The sequence below is a fragment of the Oryzias latipes genome, chromosome 4 (genome assembly GCF_002234675.1).
Source record: "Oryzias latipes chromosome 4, ASM223467v1".
NCBI classification, from domain to species: domain Eukaryota; kingdom Metazoa; phylum Chordata; class Actinopteri; order Beloniformes; family Adrianichthyidae; genus Oryzias; species Oryzias latipes.
This window is the reverse complement of record NC_019862.2, coordinates 10,290,260-10,310,790: the sequence shown is the minus strand read 5'-3', so window position 1 is coordinate 10,310,790 and position 20,531 is coordinate 10,290,260. Positions and strand designations below refer to the sequence as shown.

Below are 20,531 nucleotides of genomic sequence, written 5' to 3'. Positions count from 1 at the left end.
CTTGAGGCTCCAGCTGGATTTCAAATCTGTTGAAAAACAGATTTAGGTCGCATGCAGTACAATGATGAACAGATCATAATAGAATGCATATTAAAAAAAATCTATTTTTTTAAATTTTGGAGACAAAAAACACTTGTGCTGGATCCACATGCAGCGCACAGGAGGCAACAAGCTGATGAAGTTTATTCACATAAACACAGAAAATGAAAAGCACTGTGGGTCCTGGAAGTCCTAATGAAAGCTGGCTTTAATATGAAGCACACAAAAAACAGCAGTGGTGGTTGTAGAGCAGGTTGTACCAAGGCAGAAACATGAGCACAGTTTAAAAAAAGGTGGTTGAGTAAAAACTGCAACAGGAAACTGCTGCTAAAAAGTGAAACCACAGAATTCAACTAGCTCTTTTTTCTTGTCTCTGATGAATTGATATATTCTAATTATTGCAATAAAATGCTGATGTTTAAACAGTTCAATACTTTTATCTAGAAAGGTCATTGAACTTTGCGCAAAAAAAGGCAAAGCAGAAAACAATACGTTTGGGTCAAAATGTATTTGAAAGCAGGGACCATGCATTTTCATTGGTTATTGTACGTCACTGTGTCATGCGGAGTACCTCAGTGTTCAATTTTTGGACTTCCTGTACAGGTTGAGAAGCAAATCATTTAGACCAACAACAAGTTTCTCCATATTAAAATTCAAACTCAAAATTCTACTCTGGTGGCTGTATTCACATGTGGCGTCATTCTGCCCTTCCTCTGCATCTTACTTAAACTTTGATACTTATGCTTTGTATTATAGTATTTTATTTTTTATTGTTGTTTATGTTTTTTATACTTTGCATTCTTTTTCCTATTTGTATTGCTTTATTGTCACTAAAGCTTTTGTGCCGCTGAGATTATTATTATTTTTTAAATGAAACACAAGTAAAACTGTAAAACCTGCTTACTCTAACCCTACATTGACAAGAGAGAAAGAAGCTGATTCAAAAACAGTTATTGAATTGCTAAAGTTACATTTAAAAATACTGGATCTTTGACTAAATTGTAAAACAAGGCACATATTGGTAACTTCCGGGGAGAAATACAAAATACAAACTATTTAACATTTTGTAGTTCAGTCTGATGTCAGAGGTGAAAAAAACAGTTGACTAGAAGCGCCTGTCAAACGCCATGTCAAAATCAGGAAATCATATGAACTTCCTGTCAACTCACGCGCCCCCACAACAGAACAACTGAAAGCACACTAGTTAAAGAGGAAGACCTGCTCTAGAGAGACAAACTCGCAAAGAATAACATTATTTACCTATATTTAAAGAGACCAGCTAAAGAAAACAGCCTGGAAAATCACAGGACACTCTGAAGTTGTGAGTATAAAAGCTGTTTATTCTTATTTTTCATCAGAGTTCGCTTTTCTGAGTCGCACTAGACTGCAATAACTTAGGTTAAATGCTTGTTCTCTTATAAGAGGACTAGAAATGTTCAGCTATTAAAGAATATAGACAGCCTACACATTTACCTCATTTATTTTTACACTTCCCTTACCTTTGGTAAACAATGTGTTTTTACCAGGAACCCTAATCCTGTGTGTAGAACAATACAGGATGTAATGACATAGTGAATACATATGTCTTTAGACTGTTCTCGATTCGGACAAGGTAGTTTTATGAGTTGCAGAGGAAATTCCCACAATTCTTCAGTGGAAATTACTGCACGCAAAAAAAACTACATTAATTTTTGATGTTATCTAAAATAAAATAAAAAATTAGATAATTTAAGTCAATCCCTTCGTTTTTGTCAGCATCCCTGCAGTGACGGCGGACACCATTGGTGTATTGATGTGTGCAGCTGTGAGTTTATAGCACTTTTAAGAACTTTGGGCTTTGTAGAAGGTTTAAAAGCACCCTATGAGTATACGCCACTTATCAAACTTACGCTTCTACCACCCACTTGCCCTTGATGTAGGGTATTTCTTAGTGATTTCCACAACTTGTCCATAAGTGTAAATATGTATCTCAGAAAAACAGTTTTAAAAAGTTTGGGATTGGTGGCCAGGGGCCGTGTTGGGTGTTTGGCGTGAGTTGGGGGGGGGCTTAGGGTCCTGGGGGCCAGCTACCTTGGCCAGTGTTTTGCCCGTGCCCTGCTGGGTCCTGCGCGGTCCTTGCCACCGCCTTGGCCTGGCGCCCCGGGGGTCAGTGATGCATCCACAACCAAGAGGTAAAGGGTTTCATATATTTCATTTTGCTATATTTATTTATTTGGCTCTTGGTGTGAAGGTCTTTTTTATTTTTTTATTTGGGGGGTGGGGGCGCCCTGGGATGGGGGCATTGTGCTGGTCCCTCAGTTATGTCAGGGGCATGAGTTGTGGTGCTGGACCTCCTGTCCTTTGGATGCAGCACTGGGTCCCTCCCTTGGTGACTGTCTCTCTGCACTGGCACTGGCTTGGCCTCTGTAAGCGGCTGGCTGGTCACCTCCTGGCTGCACGGTCGCCCTGGGAAGTGGAGACACCAACTGCGGCTGGCTAGGGGGCCAGTTGCCCAGGGGAAGCCCTCTCTCCTAGGTTGTTCCCATCCGCCTACTCCTTCCTGCTCCCACCCTAACAAATTATGCACACACACACCTAGGGCTCTGGGAGTTGGATGGGTGGGTCATGCCGGCGGGGTTTACCGGGGGCGGCTTTCTTTGGGGCCTCATCGGCATCCGCCCTCCATTCCACTTTTACTTGCATATTAGACACCTTCATTCATCTAGGGCCTTGCGGGGGTGGGCTGGTGGAGGAGGGCATGGTGAAAAACCCGGACCCGTCTCTCACTGGTCCGCCCCACAATTTTAATTTTCACTTTAGACACCACACACTGTATGTTGGCATCACACACACAACAAATACACACCACACAGAGGGACCCCAGAGTGGGAAGGCTCTGCTGTTTGGCAGCAGTGGGGCCTGCCACCCCACTGGAGACCTAATTTACCTGCAGCGCACACACTTCACACCCACACCACAATGCATAGGTGGGATAGGGAGGAGCGGCTGGTTTTCACCCGCCTGGGTCCTCTCAAGGCAGTCTGGCTTGTGGGGATCATGTTGGCCGGGGCAGTGGCCGGGCATGCTGCGCTGGGGGGTCGGTCAGCCGGCGGGGGTTACTGTGTGGTGACGAGGGGGGCAACCAGAAGAATATATGTGTGTGAGAGTGCATGGGTGGGACAGGGCCGGTGGCTACCTTGCGGGGGCCTGTTTGGGCTCTGCCTCCCCTCTGCAGGGTGGGGAGGGCACCAGGGGCGGATACGGGAGGAGAAGTTGAGGAAGGTGTAGGGTGAGGGGTGTTGTAGAGGATAGTGTAGTGTCTGGGGGGGCAGGGGTGGAGCTTCGATTGCGTCGTCTTTGGGCCGCCTGTATCGGGCGCCTGGGCCTGCTCTGGCCTGTGGTGATGAGACTCCAACTGGGTGGTGGGCGGCCCCTGGGTCTCTGGGTCCTGACTCCGTCTTTTGCCCGCGTGTCTGCATCCAGCGACTGGTGACCCCAATGGCTGCCGTCGGGTCCGACTGAGTGAGCTTGCCCTGCTCCGCTATGCTGGTGGGATCCCCGTAGGGGGGGCCTCCTCTGCACCTGGACGGGTGGGTGGGCAGCCTCCCTTGCTCATTGCTCCAAGATCTGGGGTCTCCTGCCCCCTCTCTCCTGGTCTGGCCGGTCAGGCTTGGGAGGATCTTGTCCCCCAAATGGACACATGGTTCACTTTGGCAGCATGCTTGCATCTCCACCCACACGTGCACACTGTCACACTGCTACCTGTCGGCTTTATCCCTCCCTCCTAACCCACTGACACACAGTTTATAATCTCACCTGCAATCTTCTAATCAGATGTCAACCAACCTACTGCTGCACCACTGTAAAAAAAAAGAACACACACATATATATATCTATATATCTATATCTATATCTATATCTATATCTCTCTCTCTCTCTCTATATATATATATATATATATATCTATATCTCTCTCTCTCTCTCTCTCTCTCTCTCTCTCTCTCTCTCTCTCTCTCTATATATATATATATATAAACTTAACGCCCCTCTCAACCCTCTGCAGGTGGTTTCTCACACAAGCTCGGGTCCTTTATATATATACACACACAAGTACCTAATATATAATGTGTTAAACAATGTGATTAATAAATAAAAATTATAATAAAACTAAAACAAAAGGGGCTTATAATATAAATACACCTTGATTACCAAGATCTATAACCCCATATTGTAATAGTAAAATCTGTCCAAAACAAAAGGCCTTTAGCTCTGATCTGTTTGCTCGGTTGTTGGACAGGACAAGTTAAGAAAAAAACAAAAAAAATTGGGATTTTTATTTAACAATTTTGGGGGATCTGACCAAGAAAAAATTAAACTTTTGCTAAGCATTAAAGTAATACACTTTATGTGTTGTTTTAACCTATCCAAGTTGATGAAATGACAGAATGTCAAAAAAAATGAAAGGTTGCGGACAAGACAAATCATCCCCCTGATATTCTCCGAATGTGGATCTCTGGTTTTCTGAGTCTGAAAAGAACAAGCCTAAGTTTGTGGGCAGCCAGATCAGGTTGTAAGAAGAGATTAAATGTCTTACATGCAGCAGTGACCCAATACTACCTGCTGTTGCAGAGTACCGCTGTGTCAGAAAGGCTTTTGAATGGAGCCTTGTTTCTAGCTAATTGCTTCAAATCCCTTTTTTAGACTCTAAATGGTCTATACTTGTGAATCGTTTAGACAAAAGATCAAGAGGCTGGAAAATGGCTCCGTCCCCTGCATTTAAACTGCCTACGAATGAGTTACATTGGACATTCCAATAAAAAAAAATCATTTTTACTGCTTTTGTCATTAAATTTGAACTGAAAATTAGTTAGAACTATTTCCATTATATATACTCCAGATTCATAGTACTGCTTAAAGCCCACTCGGTGCTGACTCAACCTAAACTGGTTCAATTGATGTAAATGGAGCTTTCGTCACACACCTCATTGTAATACTTTATGAACTTTATGGTCTGTTGATTAGAGCTGTCGTGGAAAATGCCTTTGAATAAGAGGGAGGAGGACTCTACCCCTTTGGTGATCAGAGACCGGGGAGGGAGTCAGACGTCCAGTTCCAGTGTGACCCCCGGTTTACAAGTGCACCTCTACTACTTTCCTGACACAAAGGCTGGAACGACAATACACATTTCCTCCAAACAGATTTCTGCTGAAAATGTCTGCATCAAAGCAGGAGAGATATGCGGTGAGATTGAAGAAAATAAATAAAATAAAAAGAGGCTGGTTCAAAGCTTCTGATAACCATCATCGTCAATGACTAAATGCTGTTTCATTATACCTTTGTTTCCCCCCCAGGAATCTTACCTGTGTACATTGACCTCTTTGGATTGACATCTGCAGATATGTCATTTTGGTATCCTCCATCGCACATGTTTGACTCAGATGAAAATTTAGAAGTCCACTTTAGAGTCAGGTAAATTACTCTAATATCAAAGCCAGAGCACAATATGATGTGTGGTATATTTGTTATCTTGGTTGAGTAAAAAATATATAAAGCAAATAAACATTTTCAGCTTTTAAGATAACATTTCTAGACGTACAACATCTCCCGGGACTATCAATTGTAATCCGAACATTCACCAAACTCTTGCTTTAGTTAATGGTGCTCTGGTTCAGTTGCACTTTAGATATTAGACTTGACCCAGACACATATTTGATTTAGCTTCAGCTCTGACCCTAACCATGATGTTTGCAGATGACACTGTGATCTATAGTGAAAGCAGGAACATCTACAGAGGAGGAGGTTTGTTCTGGAAATAAGAGAAATTAAAGTCAGTTACAGAAAAACAGATTATCTTTGTGTGCATGAAACAGACTGAAGTGGAGCGGGGAGATTAAAGGGAGCAGAGGGGAAGAAAGAGGACTTTAAGTACTAAGAGCAAGAGGAAAACCAAAGAGGAGGTTCAAGGATGCAGTGAAGGAGGACTTGAGGGTAATTGATATGAGTGGGGAAGGTTAGATGGAGAGGATTTGCAGTGGTGACCTCTGAAGAGAGTATCTGAAAGAAAGAAAAAACAGTCGTCTCAGCACTGATGCCTCAAAACCAGGAAACTCTGTTTGGGTCCAGTGCGTTTGCATTTGCTCATGTGAATGCATGGCCGTTCTCCAGCCTCCATGGAAAACAATAATCAGGTTTAAATACAATTTAAAAATGATTACTTCCAATAAATTATACTTAAGGTACTTGTATTCTGTTTTTACAATTCATCATTAGTTTCTATCTTGGAAGCAACTTTTTTGTCATTTTTGTCTTTATTTAGATTCAGCAGGAAAATATCAAGTTGCTCCCTAGTACTCGCCTGCAGTGAAAGACAACACATCAGGAGACTAAATGGATTTACGTAACAGAAAATTTGCAGCTCTTAATCAAGAGTAAGAGTTATTGTCTTTCTTGTCCAGGTTTTTCTTTAGAAACTGGTTAGGTCAAGGATCAAGAGCATCATGCCGCTACAGTCTAACAAGAGACAGAATCAGTCCAGTGCTCGACTACAACGTCATTGATTATCTTTTTGCTCAGGTAAAGTACAAAGTCATATATCTGATTGACCCTGTTTGTCAAGAAATTAAGTTTGTTCATTGTCAAAAAAATTTATTAAAAAAGAAATCATAGTAAGATGTCTTACATTCAGTTTAGACTATTTGAAACTGGTTGGAAAACTGTATACAAGGAGTTATGCCTATACTTTAAAATCTTTCTGACTTGATGTGTAGCAACGATTATTGGTTTTACATGACAATATGTCTTGATGATAATCAATAAGTAGGACAGATCTGTTACAAGAATGTGTCATTCCTTTAAATGTTTTTTAAAAATATATTTTCTGAGCATTATCAATGGCACTCCATTCAGTTACTTGATAAATAATCTGCACGTGATCTAATAAGAACCGCATAATGGCAGCTGTGCAAAAAAAAAATTATATATATATATATATATATATATATATATATATATATATATATATATATATAATTATTGTTATTATTATTATATTTTTACTTGTCCTGTCCAACAGCTAAGCAAACAGATGAGAGCTGAAAGACTCCTGTGTTGGACATATTTTAATGTTACAATAAGGGTTGTGAATCTTTTGGCACACTAGGTGTATATTTGAATTAAGCCCTTTTGTAATTTAGGCAAAAATATATTTTTAAAAAGATATAACATCATTAAGGCCTGTTCACACCGGGACGAATTTCGCCGGCGATTTTCGCCGACGTTTAACGCCTCGTGACTAAACAAAGGGCACCAATGTGAGTGTGCACACCGACGCGAAAAAACGGCAAGCGCCAAAGCGTCAAAAAAAAAAAACGCCTCGGGTTCGTTTTTTTTTCCCGACGCGTCGCGTCGAAATCTATTCGACCAATGAGAATGGCGCTTTTGCCAACGTGTCTGGAGCTTCTGAAGTTACAGTAAAACACAACTTGGGGGCGCTCAAACACAAAACTGCCTTGCTGAGCACACATACCAGCGAAGAAGTTAGACGCCAAGTAGCGTCTACACTGCCGCGAAGAAATAATGACGGACATTCTTAAATATCCCCGAACCAAGCACCAGTTGGAGCTACTGATGCTTGAAATATTCATGTTTTCTTTGTATGATTCTGACAAGCGCGTAAATACTTGCTCTCTTCTTCTGAGTGAAAAGCGACTTTAAGAATCGTAAAGTTGCGCAGCGCCACCTTGTGTACAGGAGTATTTCTGTTTACATTAAGCGCCATCTAATGTCAGGGAAGGAAATTGCATGTTCGCTCGCCTCATCGGCAGCGAAAATCGCCTGGGTGTGAACACAAAAGACGTGGCGAAAAACGCTGGCGAATAATAACGCCTGGCGAATACTCGTCCTGGTGTGTACGGGCCTTTATCTAACATCTTTTTTCATTTTTCTTTATATTCTAATCAATGCATTATTTGATATCTATGTGTTCAATCAGATGCCATAAAAACATTCTTGAATGTTTTTTAATGTAAAGTAGGCTAAAAAGTGAACAGATTAGCACAAATGCCATAACAACCGTCAAAGAAAAACAAAAAAGTTAACAAAAGGTGTAGCTATATAAACTTATAGAAAAACTTATTATTATTATTACTTATTATTTCCACAATCCAACACAAAATGGTTAATCTTTTCTTTTTTAGTTTTAGGAATTCACCTCTGATGTCATGAAAAAGGGCATAACAAATCTGGTTGGGGGTAAATGTGACACTCATCATTGTGTATTTGTTTCACTTAGATGCGCAGCGATTTCATCTCCAGCAGATGTGGAGTGGAGCCACCTTTGAGTGTCCAAGAAGAATGTCTGGGCCTTGCTGTGTTGGACCTATGGAGAATGGCAAAAGAACGCCACCAGAGCATAAGAGAGCTCTGCAAAACTGTCAGGTGAGTCAGGAACAGGAGCTTAAGGAATAAATCATATATATATATATATATATATATATATATATATATATATATATATATATATATATATATATATATATATATATATATATATATATATATATATATATATATATATATATATATATATATATATTTTTTTATATATATATTTTTGCTTTAGTTTGTCTTTAGATCACAGAAGAATAACATTTAGTAACATCCAGTAAACTACAGAAGTTAAATAACCAAGTAAAAACAAGACTTTTGCCAGATTGTGGACATTATTTCTAATCAAATACTCTTCTTCAGCTATAAATCTTGTCTTCCCAAGTCACATCGCCATGACATCCAGAAACGAAACCGCCTGGACCGTTACAGAATCAGGAACACGCTCAAGCGCTTCTTAAAGAAACTTGGAAACTGTTCAGTGGATGAGTGCAGTTTAAAAATCAAATACCTGATGGAACTGGCTGGCATTGAGCCTTCGATGGGAAGTGAGACCTTCCATGTGAGCCATTTTTCTTCTCAATCAAAGGCGCCATTCAAACTTGTGCGGGTCACAGGAGACACAGGAATTCAAACCAGTGGAGATGATGATTCTGACGGCCCCCCGGTAAGACAAAATGTTGTAGATGGGTGGAGAAAAGCACAATAACAAAAATGTACTAACTCTAGAATTATGCAAAAATTTAGACCCAAAATATCTCTAAAAACCTTAAAAATAAATAAATAAACTAATAAACAAAATTGGAACTCTGTTGTGAAATGTGAGGAAAATTTTCCTAAGAGTTGATGTTTATCATTACAAAACATTTATATGAGTACAGCTGATTGTCAAATCAAACCCAATTTGTTTCAATTTGTAACTGTTTCAAGTGATTTATTTAAGTGTTTTCCAATGAAACCAAACAGAGTAAAAAGGTACATTTTCTACTGCAGATTCCAGATTTTTTCTTAAATCTTTTAGCATTTTTGATTGCACAACCACTTCTACTTTGAAGATTTACTCAATTTAATAAATGTTAACTAAAAGGTAAAAAGCCGTGAGTTTTTTGTCTTCTGTGTTTAGGTGGGAAAAAACATCAGAAACTTTCTTCTATGAATTTATGAATACATGTCCTTTTTTCATTTTATGAAATTGGTCCACGGATTGGTGAAACAGTAGGCCATTGAAAAATGGACCTGTCTTTTTAAAACTGCAGGAACTACTTCGTACTGAATGGATGACATTGATACACTCCAGCTTTGTCTTTAATGACCAATTATGAAATATATATATGAAATATAAGGCATCTGAGACCCACTCCAGTGGAAAATATGTTTCTGGTGTTTTTAACATGTTCTTGATGCATTTTTCTGACAATAGAGGACACATATTAAAAATAATTAAGATTAATGTTGCTTTTTAGAGTATTTATTTATTCAAATGATTGCAAATCCGACAAATAAAAGGCAGTTTGAAAAATATCGTATTTGTGACGTAGATACTAAACTACAAGCTTCCTGCCACAAGCTCTCAGCGAGAGGGAAGGAGTTTTTTGACTAAAAACAACATGAACACAGTTAAAAGACCACTGGGAACATTTGTCTCAAAAGATGATCGGAGAGGGTTTTTAAAATTGTACGTCACATAAACTATAAACATCTTTTATACAGAGTCTCAGATGCAGAATAAATAAGGAAATTATTTGCTTAAAAATGAACCCTAAATCTTTTTAACTTCTTCTGACCTCAGAAATGGGAGACCTTCTGTGATTTTGGGGAAATTATTGACATCAGTATAAAGAGGGTTTGCCAGGACCAAGCTTCTCAAGACAGCAGAATGGTCACAATAACTCACAAGGACGACAGATGTTTGGTAAAAGTCTGAACGAATGAAGAATTACTAAGATTCCTGCCTGATTCCTGCCCAGTTTTTCCTCACTGATTTTGGATGAATGTGACTTTTTTTCAACAGGAAGTAAACTTTAAGAGTCTCAAGGAGGCCTTTTCCTTTGTGTCTCTTGTGGATGGCTACTTCAGACTGACCACAGACTCAAACAACTTTTTCTGCCAAGACATTGCACCTCCGAGTATTCTATACAGAAACAAAAATGACTGCCACGGCCCAATCACGTAAGTCATTTGAACACGAGTGTTTATGTGAAATAGTTGTCATATTTTTAACCATAAAATGTCTTCCACATCAGTTCAGAGTTTGCAGTGAACAAGCTGAAAAAGTCAGGGTGCAGAGGTGGCACCTTTCTTCTTCGACAGAGTCCCAAAAACTATGGCAAATACTTCCTCACAGTCTGTGTTCAGGTAGGAATGCATGATCATACTTTAAAAGGTGAAATCATATTTCATTTGCACCAGATATCGTTTATTTCTTGGATAGTCCAGTTTGTTTGGCATGTCTGAAAGCTCAGCTAAGCTTGTATGAGCGTCCTGCAAACCGGCAAACCTTGGTCTGCTTGAGAGCAAGGGTTGGAAGAAAACTTTCAAGGTGAAGGTGATGTGGTGAGGAATCAGAGGATAGCAGGACCAGCCAGTTTATTAAACTAGTTACCCATCCCGCCCCAAGTGAGCAGAATTTGGAACCGCAGGATCTTTTCAAGCAGTTTTGTTATCTTTGGTCTTTGGTTGACAACTGAGCGTGCTGTGTGTTAAGGCAAAAAATAAAGAATAAAAACACACAAAGAAGTAATTATGATGAACATTTGAAAAGGGTCCATGGACTATCCTCATTTTAATGCAATCATACTTTATAACACCTTTTTTTAGCTTCTATAACCAAATCCCATCAAGTTAAGGGACTGAAGTTTCAACTGAATACATATTTCTAAAACTTGATTGTTTTCTTTGTTTGTTATTGCAGACCGAGCTCGGCTTAGATTACAAAGACTGTCTAATCATTAAAAATGAGCACTACACCCTCCCTGGTGTCCAGAAGTTCTTTTCCAGCTTAAAGGAGCTCACCAGCTATTATCAAATGAACATGCTGCTGTTGGCTGAGATACCTGTCAAGTTAGCTCGCTGCTGCCCACCTCGGCCCAAAGGTATTGCTCCACTCCCACATCAACAGGCTGTTTTCTATCATTTTTCAGAAGTCTTGTCATTTTTACCCATCAAATACTATTTTACCTTAAGTTTTCAACATGCAGAGTAAACGTACCGACCACTACAGCCTAATTCACGGTGAATTATTTATAATGAAGAATCAGCTAATGTTTTTTTTCCTCTGAATTGAGTATTTTTGAATTGTTTTTTATATCTTAAAAAAATACGTCTTGCCTGTTTTTGCTTTTAAAGAGCTCACCAACCTGATCATCATACGCAACAGCAGCGCTGTTGAGGTTCAGGGGTCGCCGATACCAGACAGGAACAAGTTCAGCCACATCCAGTTCCAGATGATCAAATATGAAGACCTGAAATGGGTGAGTGTGTCAATACGGCCCCATGGTCAATTCATTCCGACATTTAAACACACAAGACCAGAATTAAGGGATGCCTTTGGCAGGGAACTCACATAAAAAGCAGGGAGAGTTTCAAACAGTCAGAATTTGGATTTAGGAATTGTTCTCCAACTTCACGAACATTTACCAGCCAACCTTTTTTTTATTCCTCTTTAGTCTTGATAATAGTAAAATATTAATGTTAAAACATGAAGGGGTGTACCCCTTTTCTTTCCCCATACATCATACTTTGATTACATTAAGTGTTATTTTCTGCAGACTCCTGATTAATAACAACACTTCCTGATTCCTCATTTCTGTCCTCTAAGGATAAACTGCCTCAGTCCTGCCTGCTGCGAAAACAGCTAAACTATTTTGTCAAAACAACTCCAACCCCAGAAGACCAAGATCCTAAAGATCAGCTCTCCCAGGACAGTCAGTGAAGCTCTGTGACAAAAATTTGGAAAAGTTGGAGACCTTCATGTATCTTACCATACGCAACATAAAAATTGTACATCATTAGTACATGCGTGGAACGGTCATGGAAAGCCACAATTTACGTATGCATCTCACAAAAATCCTGCACAACTGCATAAGATTTACGTAATAATTGTGTATAAGCTACATGAAATGCCAATAAACTGCATAATTCTCAACCAAACAAAAATTTTGAACAGCTTAAGACCGAATTCAGCTAAAGACCCATCAACGGATATCATACATGCACACAGCAATGAATGACATACACAAGAAACACTTGTGAATTATGGATATCACTCATGTATCAAGACAAACAGAAATTCCATGCGTGGAAAATGCGCAAAATGTACATATTGGGTGCGTGACACGGCCTTAACATCAAGTCTGTTCTTATGTACAGAACTGAGACAAAAATAACTATCAAGAGAATGCAGACTTTTATCAATTCCTGTCGAAAAAGAATCCCTAAGATCCACTGGCTGGGAACCATCAGCAACAAAGAACAAACCAGTGGAAGAAGAGATCAGAAGGAGAAGATGGGGTTGGATCTGCCACACCCTAAGGAAACCAAAATCCAGAATCTCTCAACAGACCTTGACCTGGGATCCCCAGTGGTAGAGAAAAAGAGGAAAACCCTGCAACCCGCTTGGCTCCTTTGAGTCCAAGATTTCCCAAAACCAGGATGTGGAAAACACAAATGAAACGAGGCCATTTTGGGGGAAGGAAAAGCTCTCACAAAGTCTCACTCAGAAATAGTTCAATCCTGAATTTTGACCTTCAGATTCTAATATTGCACTGACGACAGGCTGTTTTTATTTATGCAATAGGCAACTCGAAAGCCATTTTTTTGATCAGATTTTCTCTTTTAGGTTGAAAGCCTTGGACAGGGATCCTTCACACGAATTTTTAAAGGTTACAAAACCTACACACTTGACGGGGAGAAACACCAGACAGAAGTTCTCTTGAAAGAACTTGATGCTGCTCACAAAAACTACTGGGAGGTTAGTTTCAAAAGAATGTGGATAATAAATGGATTAGTTGTAGAGGAACACACCTACTGCATGATGTTTTATGAACGTCCTCTTTCTTCCAGTCGTTCTTCGAGGCCGCAAGTTTGATGACTCAGATTTCACACAAACACCTCCTCTTTGTGTACGGTGTTAGTGTTCATGGAGTAAAGAGTAAGTTGCAATATAACGTTTTCTGTTGGTTCATTTGAGGGCCGCAAAGAAACATTTCATCCCATGCTGTTAGATTTTTCTAAACTAAATAATTACTAATGCGTTCAAATGATAAATACTAGATGTTTTTTGTGTAATTCAAACAAAGTCTACTCCTTCGTTTGAGTAACTGTAAACCACTAAACTGAACAAGCCAAGTTAGTGCGGATGAACTGTTTCATGGAAATGATATAAAGTTAAAATGGGGACACACATCCAGCTGACTCTCTGTTCTCATGAGTGACCGTTTAAGACCCTCTGTTGGAAGTACAGCTGTGGAAACAGATCTTGCTGTGTCTTTCAGACATCATAGTGCAGGAGTTTGTCAAGCATGGGGCCCTTGACCTTTATTTGAAAAGGGCGAGATCTGTGTCAGTGAGCTGGAAACTCAATGTGGCCAAGCAGCTTGCGTGCGCCCTCAGCTTTCTGGTAAGAAAAACATCTCAAGTTTGTGGGGAGATTTGTTTTTTAATGTTGTAAACTGTGAAATAGAGGCAAGAATGTTTTAAAAAGCAACAGAAGTCCAAGGTGACATTCGATGTTGTTGCAGGAGGAACACAACATTGTTCACGGAAACATTTGTGCAAAAAATCTGCTGCTGGCGAGAGAAGGTGACAAGGGCAGCTCTCCCTTCATCAAGCTGAGCGATCCCGGCATTAGTGTGGCCATGCTGGACAAGGATGGTAAAGCCCACATTTATGTTTAATTACATTTGTTTTATTTATTTATTATGTTTTCTATCACTGCAATGAGCCAGAATTAGCACAGCAGCTATTTTTCATGTTGTTCCTGAACAGGTGTTAAAATTCTTTGCCTAAAAAGCTAAAAACAACAATTACAAATATCAATAAACATGATGTACCATTAAAATACAATTATGTTACAATCAAATAAAGATTTTTTCTTTAGACCCAAAATATCTCTAAAAACCTTAAAAATAAATAAATAAATTAATAAACAAAATTGGGACTCTGTTGTGAAATGTGAGGAAAATGTTCCTAAGAGTTGAGGTTTATCATTACAAAACATTTATATGAGTACAGCTGATTGTCAAATCAAACCCAATTTGTTTCAATTTGTAACTGTTTCAAGTGATTTATTTAAGTGTTTTCCAATGAAACCAAACAGAGTAAAAAGGTACATTTTCTACTACAGATTCCAGATTTTTTATTTAATCTTTTAGCATTTTTGATTACACAACCACTCCTACTTTGAAGATTTACTCTATTTAATAAATGTTAACTAAAAGGTAAAAAGCCGTGAGAAGACACAGAAGACATTTGTCTTCTGTGCTTCTAGAAGTTATTTATTCTGAAGCTTGCTTTTCTGCATCAACTGTCAAGAAACATGGGTGCTTCTGTCAAAATAAGTGCTCATGCACGAACAAAAAGATATGTAGTTGTTTATGTATTTCTAATGTCTTGCTTTTTAAAATAGCTGTAAATGTTTGTTGTATTTAACCCTAGTGCTATCCTAGGCACTTTACCATTGGGAGTTGGGTCATCTAGACCCACTAGACAGAACTTTTTTTCTTCAATGATTTGTGATCTTCACTGGTGTCCATGGATTACATGAAATCTTTCCACCTTTATCCACCTTTGTCATGGTTGGGAGAACACGTCAATGTAAGGGTGGGGTCATCTAAGATAGCGCAAGGGTTAACGGGGTTCCAAACAACAACAAACAAATGATTAAAGTCCCCCTCGGATGAAAATCATGTTTTTTGAGTTTTCAACATGTACATGTGGCATTTTTATTGTGAAAGAGAACCAAAAAATTTTGCATTTCTGAGTATTTCATCTTTTAAAATGCTGTCAATCAAAGTGTCGCAAAGATGCTTTGTTAAAATTAATGAGATGTTATGATGTCACAACGGCCCAGGGGCTCCCTGATCTGCTCAGATGCGAGAGAAGAGAAGATGGCACATTGCTGCTGCGTTGGCCGCATGTATTCTAATTGCGTCCAAGGCGGGATTTTGTTGTTGGGCTGCACGTATTTAAATACGCTACGTTGGCATCACTAGTGTAGCCTTAACTATAATGGAATTCAAGGCATTTTTGTCAAATTTCTGATTTGTGTGTCATTTTATCAAACGGCAGGGTCTGGTACACACATTTGTTTTGTCATTCCACACATTGTTCAGAGAGTGTCTCTTTATTGCTACAGATAAACTTTTGAGAACAGAGACTGTCAGTCAGTGCCCCTAACCCTGCCCCCCCCCCCCCCCCAGCTCAGCACCAACGGTCACCCCCATGTAGAGAAGATTTTGGAAACAGTGGCCTCAGATAAACTTGAAATATGGTTGTGTAAGACATTTAGGTTGTTAGTTAGGTTTGGTTAAAAAACTAAAACTAAAACTAAAAAATGTCGTGGGGGACTGTAATACTCTCTTCTCTCCAACACCTTTTCTTCAGTTATCTTGGACCGGATTCCTTGGGTGGCACCGGAGGTGCTTGAGGCCCCAGAAAACCTGATCCTGGAGTCTGATAAGTGGAGCTTTGGTGCCACTGTGTGGGAAATATTTAACAACGGAAACTCCCTGCTGCAAGGCTGGAACCTAGAAAAGGTAAAACCATTACTGGAGGGAGGACTCAACTGACTGTGTGTTTTACTGAGTTGACCTATTTCTAATTTTTCAGGTAAAATGCACGTCTAAACAGTGAGAGGACATGAGATCTGTTGAGGTCAAAAATGACGTCATTGTTTGAGCTTTCTGATGGTGTGGATTATCATTCGATCGTTTAGAAAATCTTTGGCAATTGTTTAAAGAGTGTTTTGGAAAACAATTCAACAAGATCCTAGGTTAATTGGTTACTCAAAATTGTCCATAGGTGTGAATGTGAGTGTGCATGGGTGTGTGATATGTGTGACCCTGTGACAGATTGGCGACCTGTCCAGGATGTCCCCTGCCTTCGCTCATGAGTGGCCAGGATTGGCTCCAGCAGCCCCGTGACCCCGAAAGGGATAAACGGAAGAGGATGAATGAATGAATGAATTCAACAAGAAGTGAGAGCGTTTAAGTGCTATCTTAGATGACCCCACCCTTACATTGACGTGTTCTCCCTACCATAACAAAGGTGGATAAAGGTGGAAAGATTTCATGTAATCCATGGACACCAGTGAGGATCACAAATCAATGAAGAAAAAAGGTTCAGCGCACTGTCTAGTGGGTCTAGATGACCCAACTCCCAATGGTAAAGTGCCTAGGATAGCACAAGGGTTACACTCAGATTATTCATGTTTGTCGCTGCCACTCAGTGGCTGCAGAGAAAAGTGCAGTTCCATCACAAAAACGGTTGAATGTTATTTTGAAAAAGATCTATTGAAGTCTCAGTTTAATCATATTCTATGTCAGAACAATAGTTCTCCAAGGTTTTGATTGAGCTTTAGAACGACTTTAGATTTTTCCTATTTTTTTGGAAAATAATATTTGGTTGTAGACGTAAAGCATTATTGCAAAACAGACATTTTATGAAAAAAGTATTTGGAAAAGTACTTACCAAAACAATATTGCAATGAAACAAATATGGATAAATCAAGCTTTAATAAAGAGCCTGAAGACAAGCTTGGTTGTTGCATATCATCTGCTATTTGTTTGTACAGAAGCAGAAGTTTTATGAGAAAAGGCACCATCTGCCCCCCTCCCAGTGGACAGAGCTGGCAGATCTCATAGATCAGTGTATGGACTACGAGGCAGCGTTCAGACCTTCCTGTCGCAGTATCATCCGTCAGCTCAACAGTCTCATCACATCAGGTAACTGTGCATTCACCATTTATCATAGTAAGTAAAAATAAAGAGAGAATTTCTAAGAACCAAAAGTTAACTGTCTTGGAGTCATTTCATGCAGCTAAGCAACACGTCACTGTGTTTCACGACAGACTATGAGATACTTCATTCCACTGAGCCGGTAACGCAGAGTCCAATGTTCAGAAATCTCAGTCCTGATGAGCTCGAGCACCCTCTGTTTGAGGAGAGACATCTATGCTACATCTCCCACCTGGGAAAGGTAAAGAAGCGTCATACAAATCTGTTTGCTCTTTTGTTCCTGACCTAATTGTGTGACTTGTCCAGGGAAACTTTGGCAGTGTTGAACTTTGTCGTTACGACCCTCTTTGTGATAACACCGGCGAGCTGGTTGCTGTGAAGAAGCTGCAAACCAACAAGCAGTCGAGCCTGGAGGACTTCCAAAGGGAGATTAAAATGCTTAGTGCTTTACACTTTGACTACATTGTCAAATACAAAGGAATCTGCTACAGCATGGGTAAGACAATCTTTGTTCTTTTTTCAGCAGAGATAACATTTACCCAGACTTAGAACTTTGTTTGCATTGGACTTTTGCTTTGCAGGACGCCGCAGTATGAGTTTAGTGATGGAGTACCTACCATATGGCAGTCTGATTGGTTACTTGGAGAGGAACCAACACAACATCACGACCAGGCGGATGCTGCTTTTTGCTTCTCAGATCTGTCAGGTGAGGGTCGGAGTTACAATCTTTAAATGAAGAGTTTCGACTCTAGTGAATAGAACGTGGTTAGGTTAGGTTTCAAAATAAATTCTCAACAGCTTATTTTCCAACAGCACTTTTGTACTCTAAATGAAGTTGACATTTTTTTTGGTTTTTCTTTTATCTAAAATTTTCTTAGGGGATGGAGTACCTGCAGAGTCAGCGTTATGTCCACCGAGATCTTGCAGCCAGAAACGTCCTTGTTGCAAGTGATTCTCTGGTGAAAATAGCAGATTTTGGACTGACAAAGGTTATTCCCTCTGACAAGGAGTACTATCGAGTGTCACAGCCCGGAGAAAGCCCCATCTTCTGGTATTTATATTCCACCTTTAGTAAAATATTTGTAAGAAGAAATCATCTTTGACAGTCTTTGATTTTTCTGGAGGACATATTCAAACACCAACCTAATATTACTGGTGCAACAAAAAGGGTGAGCAATACTGAAGCCATCCATCTGCACAGTTTAGAGCCAGATACCAGCTCAGACAAGGAAAAAGAAGACGTACATGAATCTATTCAGCAGGGAGCTTGTGGCCCGCCTTTCGTATTTTCTACATAACAAACACAACCTTTTTGAAACAGAATTTTTTTCTGCTCCTTATTCACAACGATTTGAACAAAGACATATTCAGAAATGCAATTTTAAGCTTAATTTTCTTCATAAATGTCCACCATCATCAGAAAAATGCCACAAGAACACGTTAAAAACACCAAAAATATAATTTTCATTAGAGTGGGTCTTTTAATTTTTTGCAATTGAACCTCTGCTTCTGTGCCTTTGGACCCATAATAGTGATGCTCCTGTCATTTAATGCAGGTACGCCCCAGAGTCCATCAATGAGTGCAGGTTCTCACACAAATCGGATGTGTGGAGCTTTGGAATTGTTCTCCACGAGATCTTCTCCTACTGTGACCCAAACTGCAACCCAAAAAGAGTAAGAAAGTCAAATATTATTGTAAATACCTTGTTAAACTCATTTCCAGATTGTCCATAATGATTGTTTGTTTAGCTCTACATGCAGGAAATTGGACACAACATGCAAGGTGCATCCATTTCAATGCATTTGGCAAATATTTTGAAAAATAACTGGAGGCTGCCAGCTCCTCCAAACTGCCCACCCAAGGTAATTCCACTCTGCATAACCCTTTGACTTTTGAGGACTTTCTTTTTTTAATTTTATGCATTCTGACTACAGGTCCACAGCTTGATGCATCAGTGCTGGTTGTACGGCTTTGATGAGCGTCCGTGTTTCTCCAGCCTGGGAAGCCAGATTGAGAGCATCATGCAGGATGAAAGAGAAAACCTTAAAGGCTGAGAAGCTGTTTCCTTACAGAAAAGAAGCAGAAGTTTCACCGTTTTGTGTCCACATGAACACTGGATATGCATGTTTGGTGTACATCAGCCACTAAAGCAGAAGACAAGTTTTTTTTTTTATCATTTAGTCAGAAATATATTTTTTGACAATTGACTGAAATCTTTAAGTTTTTCTAAGTTTGCAATTGCTATGCAGTGCAGGTTTGATATACTTTTATTTTTGTATGTAAGTTTTCATTTCTTAGACTAGCGCTTGTTACCAGATACATTATCATCAGTATTTTTTAGTAGTATAAAAGTGTTTATTTTACATATTTACATCAAAGACCAGAAAAATTGATTGAAAAACTAAAAATGTTTGAAAATACCTCGAACACCTTGATGCCTACTCTGCAAAAATCTGCATCAGCTCCAAAATTATCTTATTATAATTTGAGATGACTATAAAAAAAATATTTTTGTTGTTTTTTTTAATATTACATCACATGAAAATGGAAATAGAACTTCCATTTCTAAAGCCTTCTTTAGTGTTTTGTTTCTTCTACTGTTTTTCATAGTCAATAAACATATTTATTTACATTTTTTGCTAAATATAACAAATTAATGTTGATGCTTTTTAATTTTTTTAAATTTCTTTCTTTTCACAGGGTATGCAAAAGTTCCCAAAACCCTTAAATTAGGATGGCTATTTCTTTTCTCAATGGGTTTTTATATTTTTGCTGGTTGCTTGTGTACTATCTTTGCAAAACATATTTGTAGAATACTACAATCAACTATTTGCTTAAACTTTGAACTCCCTTATTAAAGGAATAAAATAGGAGAAGAAAAACGCGTTACTGATTTTTGTAAAAACAAAACCATCCCTGGTGGAGGTCTGGGAAGGGTCCAAGTGGAAAACTAGGTGGACAGAAACCTGATTTAAAAATTAAAACTTGAAACCCCAATCCTAATATGATGTACAAGTGAAACATTTGAAATTTTTTATTTATTTATTTTTTGTTTAAAAAATGTAAAGCTAAATTTCTCTCTAGTTCGCTTCTTGGAATCAACTCACAGGAGATAACTTTATCCCAGCAAATTATGACTATCATTTATCGTTAATATTACAAGAAATACAAGG

At 39.1% G+C, this 20,531-nt stretch overlaps 1 protein-coding gene across 1 annotated transcript; it reads left to right on the top strand.

The window, feature by feature from the left end:
* The first annotated feature begins 1,220 nt into the window (after positions 1-1,220).
* Positions 1,221-20,234, top strand: LOC101175555 (tyrosine-protein kinase JAK2). Its single transcript, XM_023954186.1, has 24 exons — positions 1,221-1,360; positions 5,041-5,259; positions 5,370-5,487; positions 6,474-6,591; positions 8,309-8,454; positions 8,767-9,070; positions 10,193-10,315; positions 10,415-10,572; positions 10,647-10,758; positions 11,315-11,495; positions 11,749-11,873; positions 13,241-13,372; positions 13,465-13,552; positions 13,896-14,020; positions 14,142-14,274; positions 16,006-16,157; positions 17,195-17,345; positions 17,471-17,598; positions 17,664-17,853; positions 17,939-18,063; positions 18,236-18,408; positions 18,914-19,031; positions 19,107-19,220; positions 19,293-20,234. Exons 2-24 carry the CDS (start codon positions 5,055-5,057, stop codon positions 19,410-19,412), a joined length of 3,339 nt encoding a protein of 1,112 aa, XP_023809954.1. The 5' UTR covers positions 1,221-1,360; positions 5,041-5,054; the 3' UTR covers positions 19,413-20,234.
* Positions 20,235-20,531: the final 297 nt, after the last annotated feature.